This window comes from Vipera ursinii (assembly GCF_947247035.1).
Source record: "Vipera ursinii genome assembly, chromosome: 1".
Lineage (NCBI taxonomy): Eukaryota > Metazoa > Chordata > Lepidosauria > Squamata > Viperidae > Vipera > Vipera ursinii.
Window position 1 is genome coordinate 146,742,439 of NC_139512.1, and position 20,740 is coordinate 146,763,178.

Here is a 20,740-nt window from a genome sequence, read left to right on the forward strand (position 1 = left end):
GGAGGCATTAGCCCACTGCTCCACCAAGGCTCTTTCATGCCGGCCACATGACCACGGAGACGTCCTCGGACAAGCGCTGGCTCTTTGGCTTTGAAACGGAGATGAGCACCGGCCCCTAGAGTTGGAAACGACTAGCACGCATGTGCGGGGGAACCTTTACCTTTACCTTTTTAATCAACAGAGATCTTGAGGCAGATCCATTAATTTCAGGAAAATTGGGAATCACTAAGATCATCCAGGTCTAAGGCAGGACCCTTAAAATAAGTTAGAATTAAAAACCAAGATAGGGCCATTATAGTAGAATCTCACCTGAACAGAAAAATTGAAAGGAAGGGGCTCTGTTCCTGAAAAAGATCTGTTCAATTGGAGAGTAGGGCTACATCGTCTCCATGAGGATATGTTCACAGAAATGAGGCAACTGATGTTAATTGAGCAGATTTCAATAATTTATAAAATCCATTACATCAAAATTTGCAAAGAGAAAGTGTCACTGCATTTTTATATAAAATAATGAATATAGTTTCCAGATCTTTCTGGAATTAGATGTCTCTACAGATCTTCCCTAGAGGATGTAGGACTATTGAATTTATTGATAGTCATACTTGCTTTCTGGAGGAGCAAGGAAAGAAGAGGTTGTGATGACTGAGCCTCTTCTGAAACTGCTCTTCTTTTGAAGCAATATATATTGCTAGATAACTTTCCCTCGTAATTTTTTTTTGCTTTCTTTCATTTTGTTCTTAAGCAGCAAAAATGTTTTATTTATGATCTACTGTGTTTTTTAAAAAAGAAAAAAAAACCCAAAAGCTTGTATGGATAGAGAAATGACAGTCTCTTAGAAATGTGAATGCCAAAACTAGATTTGATCCACCAACTTACAGAGCTATTGGTCAAATAACATTTTAAGAAAAAAATCTAATAATATTTAAAGAAAATTTTAAAAACAGAAGCTTCAAGTAAGAGAAATAATTGCAGGATGGGGCATTTAATAGATGGATAGCAAAGCCAGATGAATAAAGGTATGAAGTAATAGTGAAAAAGTACTTTACTTTTACCGGTACTTTACTTTACTTTTAAGCACTGGGTTTCTGTGGAGTTCAAACAACTGTGAAAGAAACCTTGACTGCTTCTCAGTTACAGGCAACCTTCTAGGGAATTTCCCCTAACTAGAAATAGACTATATAGGATAAAGCAGGGTTCTCCAATCTTGGCAACTTTAAGACTTGTGGACTTCAACTTCCAGAATTCCTCAGTTAGTATGTGGAGACATCTATGGCTGGGAGTTGAAGTCCGCAAGTCTTAAAGTTGCCAAGGTTGGAGACTCCTGGGATATAGCAAGACTAACATTTGCATTAATCATTTATTAGGAACAGGTCAAAAGAAATAAAAGGGTTATACAGAGACATGCAATGTGTGCTAAATAAATTTACTCAGAAGAAGGTCCAAATCAGTATCTAGCATTGCAGACTTCAGTCATTTAGAACAGGGGTCCCCAACCCCCAGTCCACAGACCAGTACCGGGCCGCAGCATGCTAGCAACTGGTCTGAACAAACAAGCAATACCCTATCTGCAGGATGCAGGCAACACACAAAACCATGCGCTCTCCGGTCTGTGCACACTCTCCACAGAACCGGTCCCTGGTGCCCAAAAGTTCAGGGATCTCTGATTTAGATTATGCCCCATGGGTGGAAAAAAATTAAAAGCCTCAGACTATAGCAAAGATGACCCTGACAGAAAAACAAAACAGTGATTTTGAATATGTTTCTGATATGGAGAGTTGCACATTGATGGAAATATAACAAATACGGAACGTGGAATAGATATTTGTTAGCAGAAATATACATTTCTTTGCTCTACATAGGCAAAATAAATTTGAGTAACTTACAGGAAATCATATATCATAGGCTTTACACAATCCGTGACACCTATTCCTACATGGTTCCCTTTCCCCCTTTCAGATTTCGTTTTTTTTTAATTCATTTCTTTACTGATTTTTTTTTACTGAAATGAAACCTTTCATTTCTGTAATATTCCATTGCTTCAGTGTACGGGAAAAGGAAAAGACATGAGGAGAAATCAAGACAAGAATGAAACAAAAACATATTAGATTTCATAGAAGAGAAACAGTAATTTTTAAACACATTGACCACACAAAATTATATTGATCAATCTTTCCATTATATTCCTTAGAGAGATTATTCATAAAATGAAAGAGCATATGGTTGCTATCATTTCAGTGTAATGTAATAAATATTTTCCACTTTACCAGACTTATCCAGTTCCTAAAAGCAAGAACTGAAATCAGTCTGGTTTATAGTTCTGTTAGCATCTAGATCTTCTGGAGTATTATCTAATAATAATTACTATTTTACTCGGTTAGATATCTTTTTGACATTCTGAAATGAAAATTACGAAGCATGAAATCTTAAAGCTGCTGGAAGGAAGTCCTTAAATAGTTTAATGAAGCTTGTCCAATTTTTACTTAATAAACAAATCCTAATCAAGTACTGTTTTTCCCCCTGAGAAATAGATATTTCATTTTATATTCTTTTAGCTCTCTCTTAATAAAAAGTTAATCATTGAAGTCCAGATTCATAAAAGGGATTGTCCAAATACTTAGGCAGAAACTTCCTACAGTTCAGACATTGGGTATCTTAATATCCATTTAAAAAAAATAAATGTTTGGAGTGGAGAGACTGTGGGTAGCCTGAATATGAATTCACATTTTATTTAATGGACATTTCACGAGAGAACTTGGAACTCGTTCATTACTCTTAATGAAAGAAGTGGAGGAAAATATGATACCTTACTTTAAGGCTGAGTTTACGCTAACATACTCACATTTAAAAGAGATTTCCATGTGATTACTCTTCCCAGTGACTCTTATTTCAAGTAGACATTTTCAGCTGCATAAAAAAAAATTCCACAATTCTCCATATTTCTAAAAGGATGGTCATTATAATCTGCCATTTATGGTTCATGCAACTGTAAATGTAAAACAGATTTTAGTCTTAGAGCTACAAAAAAAGAAAATTACCACACACAAACACCAGTAATGTTGAATAAATTTGTGTGCTTCCAAGCAAATGGGCGGACAACATTGGGATGGTCCATCTTGAAAAAGTTGTTAACAAGAAAATTAAGAGATAATTTTCTGCCTATATCTGCTTACATATCCCTACTTGCCAGACTAGCCATTTTTACAGGTAGTCCTCAATTACCAACCGTAATTAGGACTGGCAGGTCCATTGCTAAGAGACACAATTGTTAAGCACAATATAATGTGATTGCACCGACTTACAGGGTCAGTTCCATCAGGTCTGACTGCAGGTTATTAGGCAAATTAGTATAGGCCATTAAATGTGATGTCACATGACTGCGACTTGCAAATTCCTGCCGGCTTCCCCATTGACTTTGCTTGTTGGAAGCTGACTGAAGGTTGCAAATAGTGATCATGTTACCATGGGATGCTGCAACCATCATAAATGTGCCCCTGTTGCCAAGTCATATGATTTCAACTTGCAACTTCCTGTCAGCTCCCCCATTGACTTTGTTGGTCAGAAGCAGGCTGTGAAGGTCACAAATGGCAACCATATGACCGTGGGATGCTGTTACAGCCTCAACTTTGAGGACCAATCATAAGTCTCTGTTTTCAACACTGTAAATTTGAATTTAAATGGATGCTGAGCGAGCGGTCGGCAATCGAGGATTACCTGCAAGGATTACCTTGCAGTGTCTTTAGGAGATAGGATATATAAGTAAGAAGCGATCGTGTGGAGAATCGGAACTAATGAAGCCTTCCAGAGGACGGACAGTAGCAACGATCTATACAAAATCCAAAAGCCTATTCATTACCTTTATCTTTTTGCCAATTTTCTCAGTTTTAAAAAATACCCACCCTAATACAGCAGTCTTAAGCACTTTTTTGCTTTGCAATGGGCCTGATTCTCAGCATTGAGTACAAAAAGTCTTTATTGTTTCCCACAAAAAGAAATAGCATTGCGTATAAGATGTTTTCCAGGCTGAAACATATTGCAAAAATCTGCTTTGTACTGATAATACTGCTCATATGATCTGAAGCTTTTCTTCAAGGATAATGTTTGAAAGGTCTTCTAAAATATAAGGAATGCTGAGAAACAAATAGAATTTTATTTGTGCAAGTACCATTAGCACTAAAATAGGGCACAGTGTACATTCTTTTTTTTTGTTATCTTTCATTGAAAGCTAGGAGTGTCACTTTCCAAAAGCAGTACTTTGGAAAGCATAATTTTCATAGAAATTATCTCTTCTGCACAAGTGAAAATGGTGGTGCCGTTTCTTAGACAAAACTACGATTAACACAATATTTTATTTAGAAGTAACGTGCATTGAATGGCACTTCTTTTTAGCAGACATGCCTACTGGAGACTAACTCATACTGAACCCAGGGTAAGCATGCTTGTGTAATTGGGCATCATCCTAAATTTTACATAATTTCAAAAACTATTAAATTCCTACTGTTTTTTTCCCCTTAACTATTTCCTGTAATAATTATTATGCAATATACTTAGTTTTATTTTTCTTCACAGATCAGAAATGTTGAGACAAACCAATGTTTAGATAATATGGGACGTAAAGAAAATGAAAAAGTAGGCATATTCAACTGTCACGGCATGGGAGGAAATCAGGTAAAATATACCCTGTTTTAAAAATTATTTCTAAGGCTTAGCATATTGAGATAGGCATTAATGTTTGGGGGAGGGGGAGGTACAAAATAAACATTACCATATCACAATGACAGCTTCTGTCCTTTTGTACCTGTGTGGTGAAACTGTGCACACGTCAGGGAAGAACTTCAGTCCTGATACTTGGTTCATTGTACTGATGAGACCATGGATTAAAGCTGAGTTTATTAAGAAAGGTTATATAAGTGTGTGTGCATTACACATACTGTATAGAGTGGCCATTATGATGTTGTTTTATTGTTCCCTATGGTAGAACACTTCAAACATTTTAAGTTTTGTTCCACTAGAACTTGAATAGTTTGAAGAATTCTGACAGAACATATTGAACATAGGTTCATTTTCCTCCCAAAATCTGAATGTTTAAATAATGTTTATTTTCCTAAGTGGTAGTGAATCAACACAAAATAAAATCAAATTTGGTAAATAATAATAATAATAAAAAAATAACACTAGATGAAATATCTGTTTAAGCAGTTTGAAGCTTCATTGAGATTCCAACAATTATATTACAAGCTTGTTCTATATTGGGTTATATTATGCTGTGCTTTGTTTTAAGATATATTACAATGTCTTCAGTGATCCAAGTAAGTAATTGTCCCTATTTTTCTTAGACAAGCTTCATCCCATTATTCTTACTACATTTTGATAGTTCTCAGACAAAAGTGCAAAATCTAGTCCATATATAACAGATTACAGGAGATGGACTAAAAAAAGGAATTGAACAGAGAAGCTTTTTTCCCATTGTTTTATAGAAAATTAATTCACAGCATGGGATTTTTTTTTGCATAAGAACTAAAGCTTAATTTCACTTTAAATATACAAGTATTTAATTTCCCACAACTTTAAATTCAGAGAAAGTAGATGTCAAATGCTTCATTGACTATATAAAGGTATTTTATTGTGATGAGCATGCCAAGTGGTGAAATGTCAACAGATATGGGAATCTTGAACCATCTTTTATGTGAACTGTATACACAGGATAGAAATGAGACAGGGCTATATCCTTTCTCCTTCTTTATTCAATCCATAGGCTGAGAAAATATTGGGCGGGGGGGAATGAATTGCAAGATTAGCATAGTTTTAAAATTAGAGGAAGAAACATCATAGGCTTGCACCGATGACACTCTTCTGATAGCTGAAAATGCAAATTCTCTGCAAGCTCTAGTAGTGAAAGTCAAGGAGCACAATGAAAAAAATGGGACTGCGATTAAAATGAAGAAGACCAAACTAATGAGAATAGGTACAGCAACCAAGCTTAGTACTCACAACGAAGATATTGATATAATCGATAATGTCATCCTTTTAGGGTCAACTATTAATAGTACCGTATTTTCTGGCGTATAAGACAACTGGGCGTATAAGACGACCCCCTACATTTCCTGTTAAATTATAGGGTTTGGGCTATACTCACTGTATAAGACTACCCCTCTTCCAACGCACACCAAATAAAAATTAAAAAACATCAGATTTGATTTTAATATGGTAATTTTAATTCAAATGCTTATGACATGCAGGTACTTAGTAGGAAAACATAAGGCTTATAAACATAAGGCTGTTTGTCATCAAACATGTAAACATAAAACAGTGCAAGTGGATTAAACTTTTCCTAATTCACTCTAAAGCTTTCCCTGCGCAGAGCCTTAAGTAACACCAGCTGCCTGTAATTAGTGCAGGTTCGCATCCCACCAGGCTCAAGGTTGACTCAGCCTTCCATCCTTCCGAGGTAGGTAAAATGAGGACCCAGATTGTTGGGGGCAATAAGCTGACTTTGTAATAATGCTGCTTGGGGGGTGTGTGAAAGCCCTAATAAGCAGGCATATACATAGAATGAAGGCTATTGCTAAGCACATTGATTTGTGCTTTAAATTGTAAGCCGCCCTGAGTCTTCGGAGAAGGGCGGGATATAAATGGGATTTTTTTTTAAAAAAAAAAGACCAAATGGGAGATCTGCTCCAGGTTTTCCAGCCAGCCCGCCCAGTTCCTAAGTCAAATGTGTTCTTAGAGCTAAGCAGCTGCTCTGACTGCTGCCTTCCCCACCTGCCTTTCAAGTTGGAATATACTACAGCTGCTCTTCAACTTTAGAAGGAAAGACACCCAGACCCCAGCCTGTAAAAAATCACAGACTGCAGCTTCTTCTCCAATTGGTCCCGCTTTCCCTGCGCAGCCAAAATGGGAGATCCGCTCCAGGTTTTCCAGCCAGCCCTGTCCCTAAAGTTTCAGCACCCAGCGTATAAGACGACCCCTGACTTTTGAGAAGATTTTCATGGGTTAAAGAGTCGTCTTATACACCGGAAAATACGGTAAAAGCACTAGCAGTCAAGAAATATACTGCAGTTTAATTCTTGAGGGCGTATAGTGATGAAGGCCTTGGAAAAAATATTCAGATCCTATGATGTGTCTATACCTACAAAAATGATGAATTGTGTAAGTAGTGACACTCTAAGGGAGTGAAAGTTGGACTCTGAAGAACCAGGAGAGAAAGAGAATCACTGCTTTTGGATTTTGGAATTGGAGAATACCCATGGGAATACATGAGTTAGCCAAGCCAACAAATGGTTCATAGAACAAATTAATCCAGAATTCTTACACAAGGTACAAATGGTCAGCCTCAAATTATATTGTGGACACCATATGAGAAGATGTGGCTGCTTTGAGAAGGCTATAGCAATGGAAAGAAAGAGAGGATAACCAGCAGGAAGGTAAATGGACAATTGCAGCAGTGATGAGTGCAGCGTTGGGATATCTGAAAGGCCAGGTTGGAGACAGACCATACCTATATGGTTGCTAAGAATCAATATTGACTTGACGGCACACCATTAAAGTAGAAATGGACACTCTGCCCGAAGTACTGTTTTGATGCCCTGGAGCCTCAATCCCCTTCTAATTGCACTGCTGCATTTTCTGTTTATTTTATTTATTAAATCTATTTATTTATTAAATTTATACACTACCCATCTCACTATCCAGAGTGACTCTGAGAGGCCTACAATACAATTTTCTACGTTGAACTAGAAAGAAAAAAATGTCCGTTCCCCCCTTCCCAAATAACAGAATAGAATAGCAGAATAACAGAGTTGGGAGGGACCTTGGAGGTCTTCTAGTCCAACCCCATGCTCAAGCATCAAACCCTATACCATCCTTTATCAACTGTATTATAGCTGGTTCTTATAAGGCCTTTTTTCCCCTCCTTAAATTCAACTACTGTGGTAGGGACATTCCTTTTGCCAGTTATATATGTACTGTATATATATACTCATCCCAGCTTCTGCCAACCTAGCAGTTCGAAAGCAGGTAAAAATGCAAGTAGAAAAATAGGGACCACTATGGTGGGAAGGTAACAGTGTTCCGTGCGTCTTTGGCGTCTAGTCATGCCGGCCACATGACCACGGAGACATCCTAGGACAAGCGCTGGCTCTTCGGCTTTTAAACGGAGATGAGCACCAGCCCCTAGAGTTGGAAACGACTAGCACGCATGTGCGGGGGAACCTTTACCTTTACCTTACACACACACACACACACACAAGAATTTGTAATCTCTTGAAGGTCATTTCTGACCTTCTTAAAATAATTTGTAGAAATAATGTACTTTAAGGAATTGCAGGGTCTTAAAAAGGAAGTAGTACAAGATAGAGATTGATACAATCCATTGATATGCTATAATATACTATCACACAATTTATGGCAATAGCAAGATAGTCCTATATCCATATTTACATTTTAAAAGAAGTAGAGACAATATTGCCACCTCTCACACAGATACACAAATTCCGTAAGTTTTTTTCTAATAAGCGCAAAATTTCAAGTGTCTCATAAAACTAATTTTAGATAGTGTACTAGGCATATTCAATTAAGTAAATTAAACATTAGGTGTAATTAATATATTCCTTACTACATTTAAAAAGATCAGCAGTATAATATTTTATTCAAAAGAATATCCAGTCATTTGGCTTATGCATATAGTACTATCCTTCCCAAATGAACTTAACCATTGCACTTCAGTTACTTATTTTAAATTAATGCAAGAATCCTTTATTTATATTGGCCAACATCATCTGAAATGGCAATAAGTAGCCCTATATATTTTCTCATACATTTAAAAAAATGTCTTATGTGAAAAGGGTTCCTATTCCTTTAATTGCCCAATAATATATGAATGATAAGTTAAGAATTAAAGCATTTTTCTTCTTGAATGCTATTAGAAGTTGCTTGTATAAGCATTTGCAACATTCTTTTATAAAGAGCTTTGTATCATGTGTAACTAAATATTAGAATATTAACAATAAATTGCGATTAAATCTGTTTTTAATCTTTTTCCTTTCTAAAGCACCTAATTGGTAACTTAAAATGATTTGCATGCATTCTGTAATTGGTAAGGCAATCAAATTCAATTTGTGTGCTTCGCCAAAGGCAGCATTCTATAGTTAATTGGCAAAGGGTTGCTTTCAACAACTAAGGGAGAACACATTTCTTTTACTTTTGATTACTTTTGAATACCTTTAAGTTGGTTGAGGGGTGAATTCAAAATGATTGGGAGCCTTGTAAATAATTAGAATAGATGTCACTTATATTGCTTTAATTTCACTTAATTTTATTCTGACCAAGATCTGGCTTCAAATTAAGTGGCAGGTTGGAATTAGTAATTTCTACCTATCCCCTTTATAATGTTTTTTCTTAACAAAACTTAACAATAACAGTGTTCAAATGACCTTGTAGGACTTCTACTCCAACCTCTTGCACAATCAGGAGACCTTATACCATTTCAGACAAATGACTGTCCAATCTCTTTTTAAAAACCTCCAGTGACAGAGCTCCCTCAACTTCTGGAGGCAGGTTGTTCCACTGGTTAATTGTTCTCACTGTCAGGAAATTTTTCCTTAGTTCTAGGTTGCTTCTCTCTTTGATTAGTTTCCAACCATTGCTTCTTGTCTTGCCTTCTGGTGCTTTGGAAAATAGGCTGATTCCCCCCCCTTTTTTTTTTTCAAATATTGGAGCACCACTATCATGTCACCCCTAGTCCTTCTTTTCACTAGACTAAAGTAAAGGTAAAGGTTCCCCTGCACATACGTGCTAGTTGTTTCCAACTCTAGGAGCCGGTGCTCATCTCCGTTTCAAAGCCAAAGAGCCAGTGTTTGTCCGAGGACATCTCTGTGGTCATGTGGCCGGCATGACTAGACACTAAAGGTGCATGGAACGCTGTTACCTTCCCACCGTAGTGGTCCCTATTTTTCTACTTGCATTTTTACGTGCTTTCGAACTGCTAGGTTGGCAGTAGCTGGGACGAGTAACAGGCGCTCACTCTGCTATGTGGCACTCGAGATTCGACCCGCCAAACTGCCGATCTTCTGATCGACAAGCTCAGCGTCCTAACCCACTGAGCCACTGCGTCCCTTTTCACTAGACTAGACATACCCAATTCCTGCAACCATTCTTTATATGTTTTAGCATCCAGCCCTTAATCAACTTTGTTGCTCTCCTCTGTACTCTTTCAGAATGCACTCTTTTCTTTCTTTTCTTCTCTGCACGCTTTTCTTTCTTCTCTTTCATTCTTTCCTTTCTTACTGCCTATTTCATCTTTCATTTCTTCGTTTTTACATCCCAAATTTAATCAGCTACAATTCTGTTATAATGCTGCTGCATCTAAAGTCTTTTACTGTTCCAGGTCAGTCTTGTACAGTACAAATTGGGGTGTGGGATATCCATCAGCAGTCCATAAGGATGCCAAAATTGTAAAAAGTGCACCTTGCCCTCATAAGGCAAATTGTGCCCTTTCATACTTGTGTTGCAACATTGCATTCAGGTACATAAAGAGGAGATTTTGCAACACCAACCTTGCATGTCATCACACATTTCATTTCTTAATCCTCCTTGCCTTCCTCCCGTCAACATCTATGGTATGTTCTGTTTGTATATGTAAACATTTGAAATTTAAAAACCCACTGAAGATACTCGTATCACTTTCAAATTTTGAAGCAAAAGAGATTCAGCATGTTTTCATCTATCTTTTCCTGGAGAAACAGCCACCATCATTAGAGATTATGAAAAGAGAATTTTATTTATGTATTTATGTTTGTTTATACAATTTGTATATACCCAACTCCAGACGACTTTGGGTGACTTACAAATAAAGGTAAACACATAAACACAAAGAATCATGAACAGCCCTAGAAACAAAATCAAATAAAATCTATTCACTTCTTGTTGCATTCTACAGCTTTGTTCATGGGACAGATGCATTTTCCTAGGCCAGAGGTAGGCAACCTTGGCTCTTTTATGACTCGTGGACTTCAACTCCCAGAATTCCTGAGCCAGCAGGCTCAGGAATTCTGGGAGTTGAAGTCCACGAGTCATAAAAGAGCCAAGGTTGCCTACCCTGGCCTAGGCCCACTCTGACTAACAGAAATAAGACAAAATAGCAAAGGTAACTGCGTTGTCCAATTCTTCTATTATTATATATTCTCCCTTCTCTTTGAAATATAAAACAAGGATTTGCTTTTTTATGGCTGCTAACACAATAAAGTCAGCTCTCCAGAAATGTATTCACTTCTCCTGTAATATTTGCATGAATCATGTTATTAATTGTCAGGTGCTACTTTTAATATTTATAGCATGATTAATTAAGCTGTTTGAGAACTTATGTTTCACATTTATATAACACTGTAAAGTGCTTTACATAGCTGAATTCTATGATCCCTAAAATGAACTTACGAGTTCAGTAATATTACCTCATATTTCAGGGACCATTGAAGACACAGACTGCTTATCAAGTTAATTGCCATTAGAAGATTTGAACCAAGTGCCTTTGATGTTGTTCTGAACCAGCCCTCTTCTCGCACCCCTAATCAAAGGAAGAGTCTGGAAAGCGTCCAAGATCAAAAGGCTTCTGCCAAGTTTTAATTACACTGTTACAAAAATACAAGAGCTTGACTTCTCAAACGAAAAAGTTGCTTTCAGCAACTAGCCCCTCCCCAAACACTTCTTTTATAGAGAGCTCAGGGCGTGGTCTCCCTGTGCCTCCTCCCGAGGAGTCCCATAGCCTTCCTTTGTTTGTCCCTGCTCGTCTGCCTCCTGCGTCGGGCGTCCTTGAACAGGGCCAGCTGTGGGTCATCATCCTCCGCACTCTCGGGCTCACACAGCTGAGAAGAGGTTCCCGGCTGAGGACTCTGCAAAGTCTCCAAATCATCATCAGCCGGTTCGTTTCCCTCCTCCCCCACATCTGAGTCCTCCGATACATCGGACCCGGCTGTCGGACCCACAGGCTGGCCCTGAGTCACAACACTATCCCGCACCGCAGGGCCCTTCCCCCGGGTCTGCCGATCCGGATGCGGTCGGGATGGGAACTGTTCGTGAAAAGCAGTCACCAACGCAGGGGCATGAACGGCGGTCGCGTCTTCCCATGTGAAGTCCTCCGGCCCGTACCCTTTCCACTCGATCAGGTACTGGAAGCGACCTTTCAGCCAGCGGGAATCCCTGATGCTGGCGACCTCGTACTCGGGGGTGCTGTCGCCATCACGAGGTCCTGATGGGGGAGGTTCCGCTTGGCGAAGTGGACAAGCCGGTTGTTCGGGGACCAACAAGGACCGATGGAAGACGGGGTGCACGCGCAGGGAACGTGGCAGAGTTAAACGATAGGCGACCGGGTTGATGACGGCCTCGACTGGGAACGGTCCAAGGTAACGGTGGTCCAGCTTCCTCGCCGGCCGAGTGGATGGTAGGTTCCTGGTGGACAGCCAGACCCGATCCCCCACCGATAATGGAGGCGTATCCCTTCTCGACCGATCGGCGAACCTCTTGTAGTCGGCCTTGGCCTTCTCCAGCTGCCGTCGCACCAACCGATGGATCGCCTGTAACTCCGCCATGAATTCGTTCGCTGCCGGCTCCGGTGAGTCCACGGGAGAAAGGGGGAAAAACCGAGGGTGATAACCCACATTGGCCAAGAACGGTGTCATCTGCGTGGAGGTGTGCTGCGAGTTGTTAAAGGCAAACTCGGCTATGGCCAAATAGTCCACCCAATTGTCCTGCTGCAGGTTAACGTAGCAGCGCAGATACTGCTCCAAAATGCCGATGACCTTCTCGGTACCCCCGTCGGTCTGAGGATGATGCGCGGACGAGAGGCAAACCTTAATGTCCAACGCCCGCATCAACTCCTGCCAGAAGCGGGCTGTAAACTGGGCCCCCCTATCGGAGACGACTCTATCGGGAAGGCCGTGCAGCCGGAACACCTGTTGGATGAACATGCGACTAGTGGCGCGAGCTGACGGTAAGCCGCGACAGGGGATGAAGTGCGCCATCTTGGTCAACATGTCCACCACCACAAACACTGTCGTGAAGCCGGAGGATGGGGGTAGATCCGTCAGAAAGTCCATGGACACAGCCCCCCAGGGTCTCTTGGGCGTTGGCAAAGGCTGCAGTAAACCAGGCGGGGCCCCTGTCGCTGACTTGGCCTGCCTGCATGGGACGCAGGAGGTGACATAAGACTGGACATCGTGTCGGACTCGGGGCCACCAGAATGTACGGGAGACCAGGTTCAGAGTCTTGAACAGGCCAAAATGCCCCGCAGCCGGGTTATCATGACATTGGCTGAGGACGAGTCCCCTGAGTGGCCCTCCTGGAACATAGAGCCGGTCACGATAATACAGGAGTCCATCCGTGACCGACCAAGGCGAATCTGGCCCCACCTCTTCCTTCCGCTGAGCCACCCACGCCTCCTGCTGCTGCGCCTCCCGGATCTGAGCCCGTATATCCACCGGCTCCCGCACCGCAGCAAAAGACTCGACGGGGATCACGGTCCTGGGCGGAAGCTTGTCTTCCACTCGGGTGTACTCGGGCTTCCTGGACAGAGCATCCGCTCTCTGGTTGTGCCCGCTTGGTATGTACCGCACCCGGAAGTCAAACCTCGCAAAGAAGAGGGACCACCGGATCTGGCGTTGGTTCAAATTCCGAGCGGTCTGCAGGCTTTCCAGATTCTTGTGGTCCGTCCGGACCTCGATTTGATGCCGCGCCCCCTCCAGATGATGCCTCCAAGCCTCGAACGCCGCCTTGATGGCCAGCAGCTCCTTCTCCCAGATGGTATAGTTGCGCTCCGAGGGATTCAATTTCCGTGAGTGATACGCGCAAGGGAAAAGGGTACCGTTGGGCGTCGCTGCCTGAAGTAACACGGCCCCAATGGCAATGTCGGAGGCGTCCGCCTCCACGACAAACGGCCGTTGCGGGTCAGGATGCTTCAAGATGGGCTCCTTCATGAAGGCGTCCTTCAGAGCTTGGAACGCCTGTTGTTCGGGGGCGTTCCACTGGAACCGAGTCTTCTTCTGCAGGAGCCGGGTGAGGGGGGCTGTCAAGGCAGCAAAGCCAGGGATGAATGTCCGATAGTAGTTGGCAAATCCAAGAAGTCGCTGAATATCCTTCACGCGACGCGGGGGTTGCCAACTCTGCAACGACTCAACTTTACTCGGTTCCATGGCGATGCCCTCAGGAGAAATGCGGTGACCCAAGAAATCAATGGTCACCTGGTAGAACTGGCACTTCTCCAACTTGGCAAACAGCCGATGATTCCGGAGGCGCTGCAGGACCTGACGGAGATGCTGATGATGCGCTTCACGCGACGGGGAGTAAATCAGGATGTCGTCCAGGTAAATCACAACAAACTGGTCCAACAGATCCCGAAAGACGTCATTCATAAAATGCTGAAACACAGCGGGGGCGTTGGTCAGGCCAAACGGCATCACCGTGTACTCGAAATGTCCATAGCGAGTACCAAACGCCGTCTTCCACTCATCACCCGGCCGAACCCTGACGAGGTTGTAAGCTCCACGCAGGTCCAGTTTCGTGAAGATCTTAGCCTCCCGGAGTCGGTCCAAGAGCTCGGGGATGAGGGGCAGCGGGTAGCGGTTACGCACCGTGATAGCGTTGAGTTTCCGGTAGTCACAGCAAAGCCGTAACTCGCCCGACTTCTTTTTGACGAAGAGCACGGGCGCAGACACTGGCGAGGACGAGGGCCGGATGAAACCACGAGCCAAGTTCTTCGTCAGGAAGTCCCGCAATGCAGCCAACTCGGGCTCCGACATGGAGTACAAACGCCCCACTGGGAGAGGCGCATCAGGGACTAGGTCAATGGAGCAGTCGTAGGGCCTGTGCGGGGGTAATTGGTCCGCCTCTGACTCGCTGAACACGTCAGCAAAGTCGGACAGTTCGGGAGGCAAGGAAACCCCTGAGGAACCCTCCACCTGGCCGGCACAGATATGGCGGGTGTGGTCCACGCACTGCAAACTTGGGAAGGTGACCAAGTTCTGAGACCAATAGATCTGTGGATCATGCGCCCGGAGCCACGCCAGTCCCAAGACCACGGGGAAGTGCAGATCCGAAGTGACGTAGAACTGAATGGCCTCCACATGGGTACTGATGGCCATACACACGGGTTGCGTGGCGGCCGTGATAGGCCCGGACAGGAGCACTCGACCATCGATGGTCTCCACAAGCATGGGCGGATCCACTGGACACTGGGGAACAGCCCATTTGGCCACAAAGGCCGAATCCATAAAGTTAGTGGTAGCCCCAGAGTCAATTAAGGCATGGACTGGAATCCCCTCTGACTTGCCAGGGAGGATCAGACGTGCCTCCAAAATCAAATGCCGTGGAGGTTCACAGGCACCGTCGGAACGGCGTCGCTCGGTGTGGATGTTGTGGGTCGCCCGATCTTTCACACCGTCTAGATCGGGCTCGGGCCGTTTCCCGATAACAAAGCAGGGGACTTTCTCGGGGCAGGCTTGGTCACTGACGCCCGCTGACGCTTCTTCGGGCAAGAAGCAGCCAAATGTCCAGGGTCCCCACAGTAAAAACACAACCCCTCCGATCGTCGTCTGTCCATTTCCGTCACCGATAGACGGGACCTGGCGGCACCCAGCTCCATTGGCTCCTCCCTCTGGACCGGGGGCTCACGCACAACAGGGGCGGCAGGGGTCTGTGGGGTGGCACGGCGACTCTTACGCTGCTGCAGCCGGGCATCGATCCGCAGACAAAGATGGATCAGCCCATTCAGGTCTGAGGGAATGTCCACGCGGGCCAGCTCATCCAACATCTCCTCTGACAAGCCATCCTGAAAGGCATCCACGAGCGCAGCCTCATTCCAGGCGGAATCCTGGCTAAGCAGCCGGAAATCGCTGATATAGGCCTGTAGAGGGCGCTGACCCTGCCTCAAAGCTTTCAGGCGTCGGGTGGCCGTCTGTGCCTTAATCGGGTCCTCGTACATGAGGCGCTTATGGTCACAAAACCCCCCAAAGTTATCCAACAAAGGGCTAGGCTGTGCCAACAGAGGCGTGCCCCAACGAGCTGCATCTCCCGACAGAAGGCTCAACACGAATCCCACCTTATCTCGGTCAGTGGGGAAATCAGCTGCTCTCACGCTGATATAAAGCTGGCATTGTCCCAGGAAGGCAGGAAACAGTTCTGGATTACCAGCGAATTTATCCGGCATAGCTATCTGACATTTCCTCCTGGGTGGGGGGGCAGCATGTACCTGAGCCTGCAGTTGTGCCACCTGAGTGGCCAGCAAGGTGAGTTGCTGGTTGAGCTGGACATTCTCGGCAAGAAGCTGCTCCATCGTAGTATTAAGGGGTGGGTGGCTGAAAGCAAACTGTTCTGAACCAGCCCTCTTCTCGCACCCCTAATCAAAGGAAGAGTCTGGAAAGCGTCCAAGATCAAAAGGCTTCTGCCAAGTTTTAATTACACTGTTACAAAAATACAAGAGCTTGACTTCTCAAACGAAAAAGTTGCTTTCAGCAACTAGCCCCTCCCCAAACACTTCTTTTATAGAGAGCTCAGGGCGTGGTCTCCCTGTGCCTCCTCCCGAGGAGTCCCATAGCCTTCCTTTGTTTGTCCCTGCTCGTCTGCCTCCTGCGTCGGGCGTCCTTGAACAGGGCCAGCTGTGGGTCATCATCCTCCGCACTCTCGGGCTCACACAGCTGAGAAGAGGTTCCCGGCTGAGGACTCTGCAAAGTCTCCAAATCATCATCAGCCGGTTCGTTTCCCTCCTCCCCCACATCTGAGTCCTCCGATACATCGGACCCGGCTGTCGGACCCACAGGCTGGCCCTGAGTCACAACAGATGTAGATCTTAGATGTCTCTCAGGCTGTGCCAACCTATCAATATATCACTCTATTTAACAATAAAGCAGTAATAGCATACATGAACATTAACTCTACATAATTGAATTATACTTCTTAGAAACCTGAATTTTTAAAAATATCTCAACTGTATCTCCATTAGAATCAACCTTTTCACGAACAACATTTAAATATTTACTTACATGATTAAAATACCCCAAAGCTTGAGATTATTGAAAACATATCTGTGCTTTTTTTTTGTCCTCATAACTGCTCCCTGTGTACAGAATTTATTTTTATGTTTTAATTGCTTGCTACAGTTTGTAATAGAGAATTGTAATAGAGTATATGACATTCAGGCTTCCCTAGTCACTCAAATGGCTTTTGCAATCAAAATCCATCCTAGTTATTCTAGGGTGGTTTTTTTTTAGCAAAATCAAACCTATTTTTCTATAAATGTCTGCTAAGAATCTTGGAGTAATTAATGTTTTCTACATGGAAGGCAATTTCCAAGATTATCATTACAGACTATTTTGAAAAAGAAGCGCTATATTTAACTACTGAAATGCAAGCCCTATTAAATTCAGTGACGCTTACTGCCGTAAAGGTACAGTGTACGCGACTTTAATTTTGGTAATTAAGTAGAGTACAACACAATTCCATATCTGGTTCTGTAACTTTATAAAAGTATTCCTGAATAGTGATGTGTAGGGTTTCATTCTTAAGTTTCTTTTCAGAGAACATGATCTAGTTCATTGCACTTATTTGCTTTTCACACAGTTAAGATCCTCACTTAATGATGGTGATTGGGACTGGAATTTCTGTCACTAAGCAATGCAGTTGCAAAATGTAATGTCACGTGACAGTCGCTTAGTGACGGCAGTTCTGGCACTTTAAGTTGCCATTATTAAGCGAATTCCACAGCATTATTAAGCTTGACATTACGCTGTTGCCATTTGCAACCTCCTCCTGGCTTCTTCACTGACTTCATTGGAAGCTGGCAGGGATTGTTGCAAATGGTGATCACATAACTGCAGGATGCTGCAACTTAGATGCTGCGAGCTGGTTGCCGTGAGCCCACATCATGTTCACATGGCCACAGGAATGCTGTGATAGCTGCAACAATAAGAACCAGTTATAAATATAATACTTGTTGGGTGCTGTCATAAGTTCAAATGGTCAGTAAATGAGTGGTTATTACATGAGGACTGTCTGTACGTAATACAGATTAAGAAACAAAATACAGATTCCCTACTGCTGATCCTTGAGCAAAAAGCCGAAATCTTTGTTGTATGCATTCACATTCACTGGAATGGCCAGGCAATGGATGAAATGGGAGTTATCAGGTCTGAAACAAAATCTTATGTTTTCCATAATGCTTTCCATGTCGTCGTTAACTTTTTCTCTTAAGCATTAGCTGTTATTTTACCAACAGGACCTCTCTCTTCCAGGTATTTTCATACACTGCCGACAAGGAAATTCGCACAGATGATTTATGTTTGGATGTCTCTAGGCTCAATGGGCCTGTAATTATGCTGAAGTGCCATCACATGAGAGGAAATCAACTTTGGGAATACGATGCCGAGGTATTTATTCAAATACAGAAATGAAGGATTTGAACAATGCTGTTGCTTGCCTGGAGCTAACAACAACAACAAAAGGCTAAAACGGTATTTCTCAACTTTGTCAACTTTAAGATATGCATGTTGGCACATCTAGCATGCTGGCTGCGGAATTCTAGGAATTGGAAGTCCACAGATCTTAAAGTTGCCGGGGTTGAGAAGATTCTTTAGCAGGTTGGTGAATTTGTTAACAAATGTTTTCACCATTGTTTCTTCCCCTTTTATTTTCAGATATGTTGGGGGTGAGGATACTAACTTTGCATCTCTTTCCCTTATAACCCCATCTCTCACGTAAATTATTATTCCTTCTACCACAGGAACCTCTTCTAAACTTGAGTTCTCCGTACAATTGAGCCTAAAGGCAATGAATCGCTAACTACTCATGTATTAGGTTATTCAGAGCATTTAAAGAGGGTGTTCACAACATGTGGGACCCTGAAGAGTACCTCCCCCCCCCTTTTTTTTTTAGAAGGCATCTACAGCTGCTTCAAAAACTGCTTCTCTCAAAATATGGGTGCATGAAATGACTTAATTTCAGGGATTCCTTTTAGCCATTTCCTCACTTCCTTGTAAAACAAGATTGCACAGGATTTAAAGAATGAGGATAAGCTTTCACCATTCCTATTCCTCTTATCTGAAGTGGGAAAGGCTATAAGGCTATAAGGTATTGACATGCTTGGAAATCAGACAGTTCAGTCTGCTTTCCTTCTTTCCTTCACCACCTCTTAGGTACTAGCATGGTAAACATTCTTGTGCAAAGTATATGCACAAATCCAAGTCAGCCCTGGAGTCTTATAAATAAGTAAAAGTTATTGGCAAAAGAATAAAGCAAGCATACTAAAGGAAGTAGTGAGGCACACAGTTAAGGACATGTATTAATTTCTATAGTAGAAAGTGAGGTGGCCTATTCTAGCAGAGATCTGGATTAGATGGGCCATTAGATGGGATCTGGAAGTCCATCTTAAAGACCCATCATGGAACATCCTACAAAGGACATTTTGCTAGATTTTTTTTGTTTGGAGGGATAGGTTGTATTAAAAGCTCACCCCTCTTCAAAGCAGTTGGCAAGAGCAGAAATAAAAGAGTAAACAATAGAGTAAATTATGTCGGCATTTAACTACATAGCTGGGTGAGGAAGAAACTGTTAGACTTCCTTCTATATTTGCAGAAGGACACTGTTTGACACTGAACTTGATGAAACAGAGCAGCTGTTGCAGCCAACCTAGACTTAATTTCAGATATGACAGATGGGTCTTCATCACACTGGGATTATACTTTCAAGTTCACACGTGGAAAATATATTCCTATCTACTGTAATTTTGAACCTTACAATTTATGCAGTGATCTGTTTCCCAATAAACCAGGAATATTTATTATTTCAAGGAAGTTTTCATTATCTGGGAATGATATGCTACATAATAAAACATGCATTCCCATAAAACATTGTGACTAGGTACATAATTCTTCACCCATAAATACTAAGCCAGCAGGATGTTTGGGATGCAAAACATACATTATGCAATTTCATTACTGCAAGAAGACATGTTGTAAATATATGAGATACAGTCAGACAGTTGCAGCGTTGAAAAAGAAAGAACAATCCATGCCATTTCACTGACAACATATTTAGCTGTAGTTTTATGGAAAATATTTAAGAATCAGATGTACTCAAGGAGCAAAACTTTATATGATACATATGTGTATTACCTTTCTACTTTGATATACAGGTCTTTGCAGTTATTACTGATTCATTACCGTATTAAAGCTCATGCGATTTAATATATGGGTTTCTTTTTAAAAATCAGATGACAGTTTTATAATATCTGTACAATTCAATATTAAAATAACCAACTATTTTAATAGTTTGAAATAAATAGTTTATAGCAAATGTTGCCATGTGGGATATTTGAAAATAAATTTCACCAGAGTTTTTTGAAGCTGTTAGAAGCTTATAAAAAGTCAGATTGCAAAATCAGAAACAGCCATTAGATGGAGCCAGCAAAAAGGAAATATTTTGTAGTTCTATGATAAGAAACGCATAGAAAAGGCAATTTGTCGGTAGAATCATTTTGTTGTGGTGCTAGCTTACCAAGTTGAATTAAGAAAGAGGAAAATATATAATGATAGGGTAAAAATGTATTTTTATTATGTTATCATTATTGCGATTTACAAATTGTGACTTGATTTAAGGTACTTTGGATTGTGTTTTTAGTTTTTATAAATTGTAAATGGAAATGGTTATTTCAATATTGATAAGTATTAATAGAATTTTATTTGATGTCAGTATAACACCAAAGTCT

General features: G+C 42.0%; 1 protein-coding gene across 4 annotated transcripts in view; it reads left to right on the forward strand.

The window, feature by feature from the left end:
- Positions 1-20,740, forward strand: part of GALNT13 (polypeptide N-acetylgalactosaminyltransferase 13) — a 238,940-nt gene that overhangs the window by 195,424 nt on the left and 22,776 nt on the right. For all 4 annotated transcript variants that reach the window (XM_083350454.1, XM_083350456.1, XM_083350457.1 and 1 more), the window contains 2 exons: positions 4,567-4,665; positions 18,270-18,404. In XM_083350454.1, the coding sequence (XP_083206580.1) occupies positions 4,567-4,665; positions 18,270-18,404 (234 nt within the window). The remainder of the gene's footprint in view (positions 1-4,566; positions 4,666-18,269; positions 18,405-20,740) is intronic.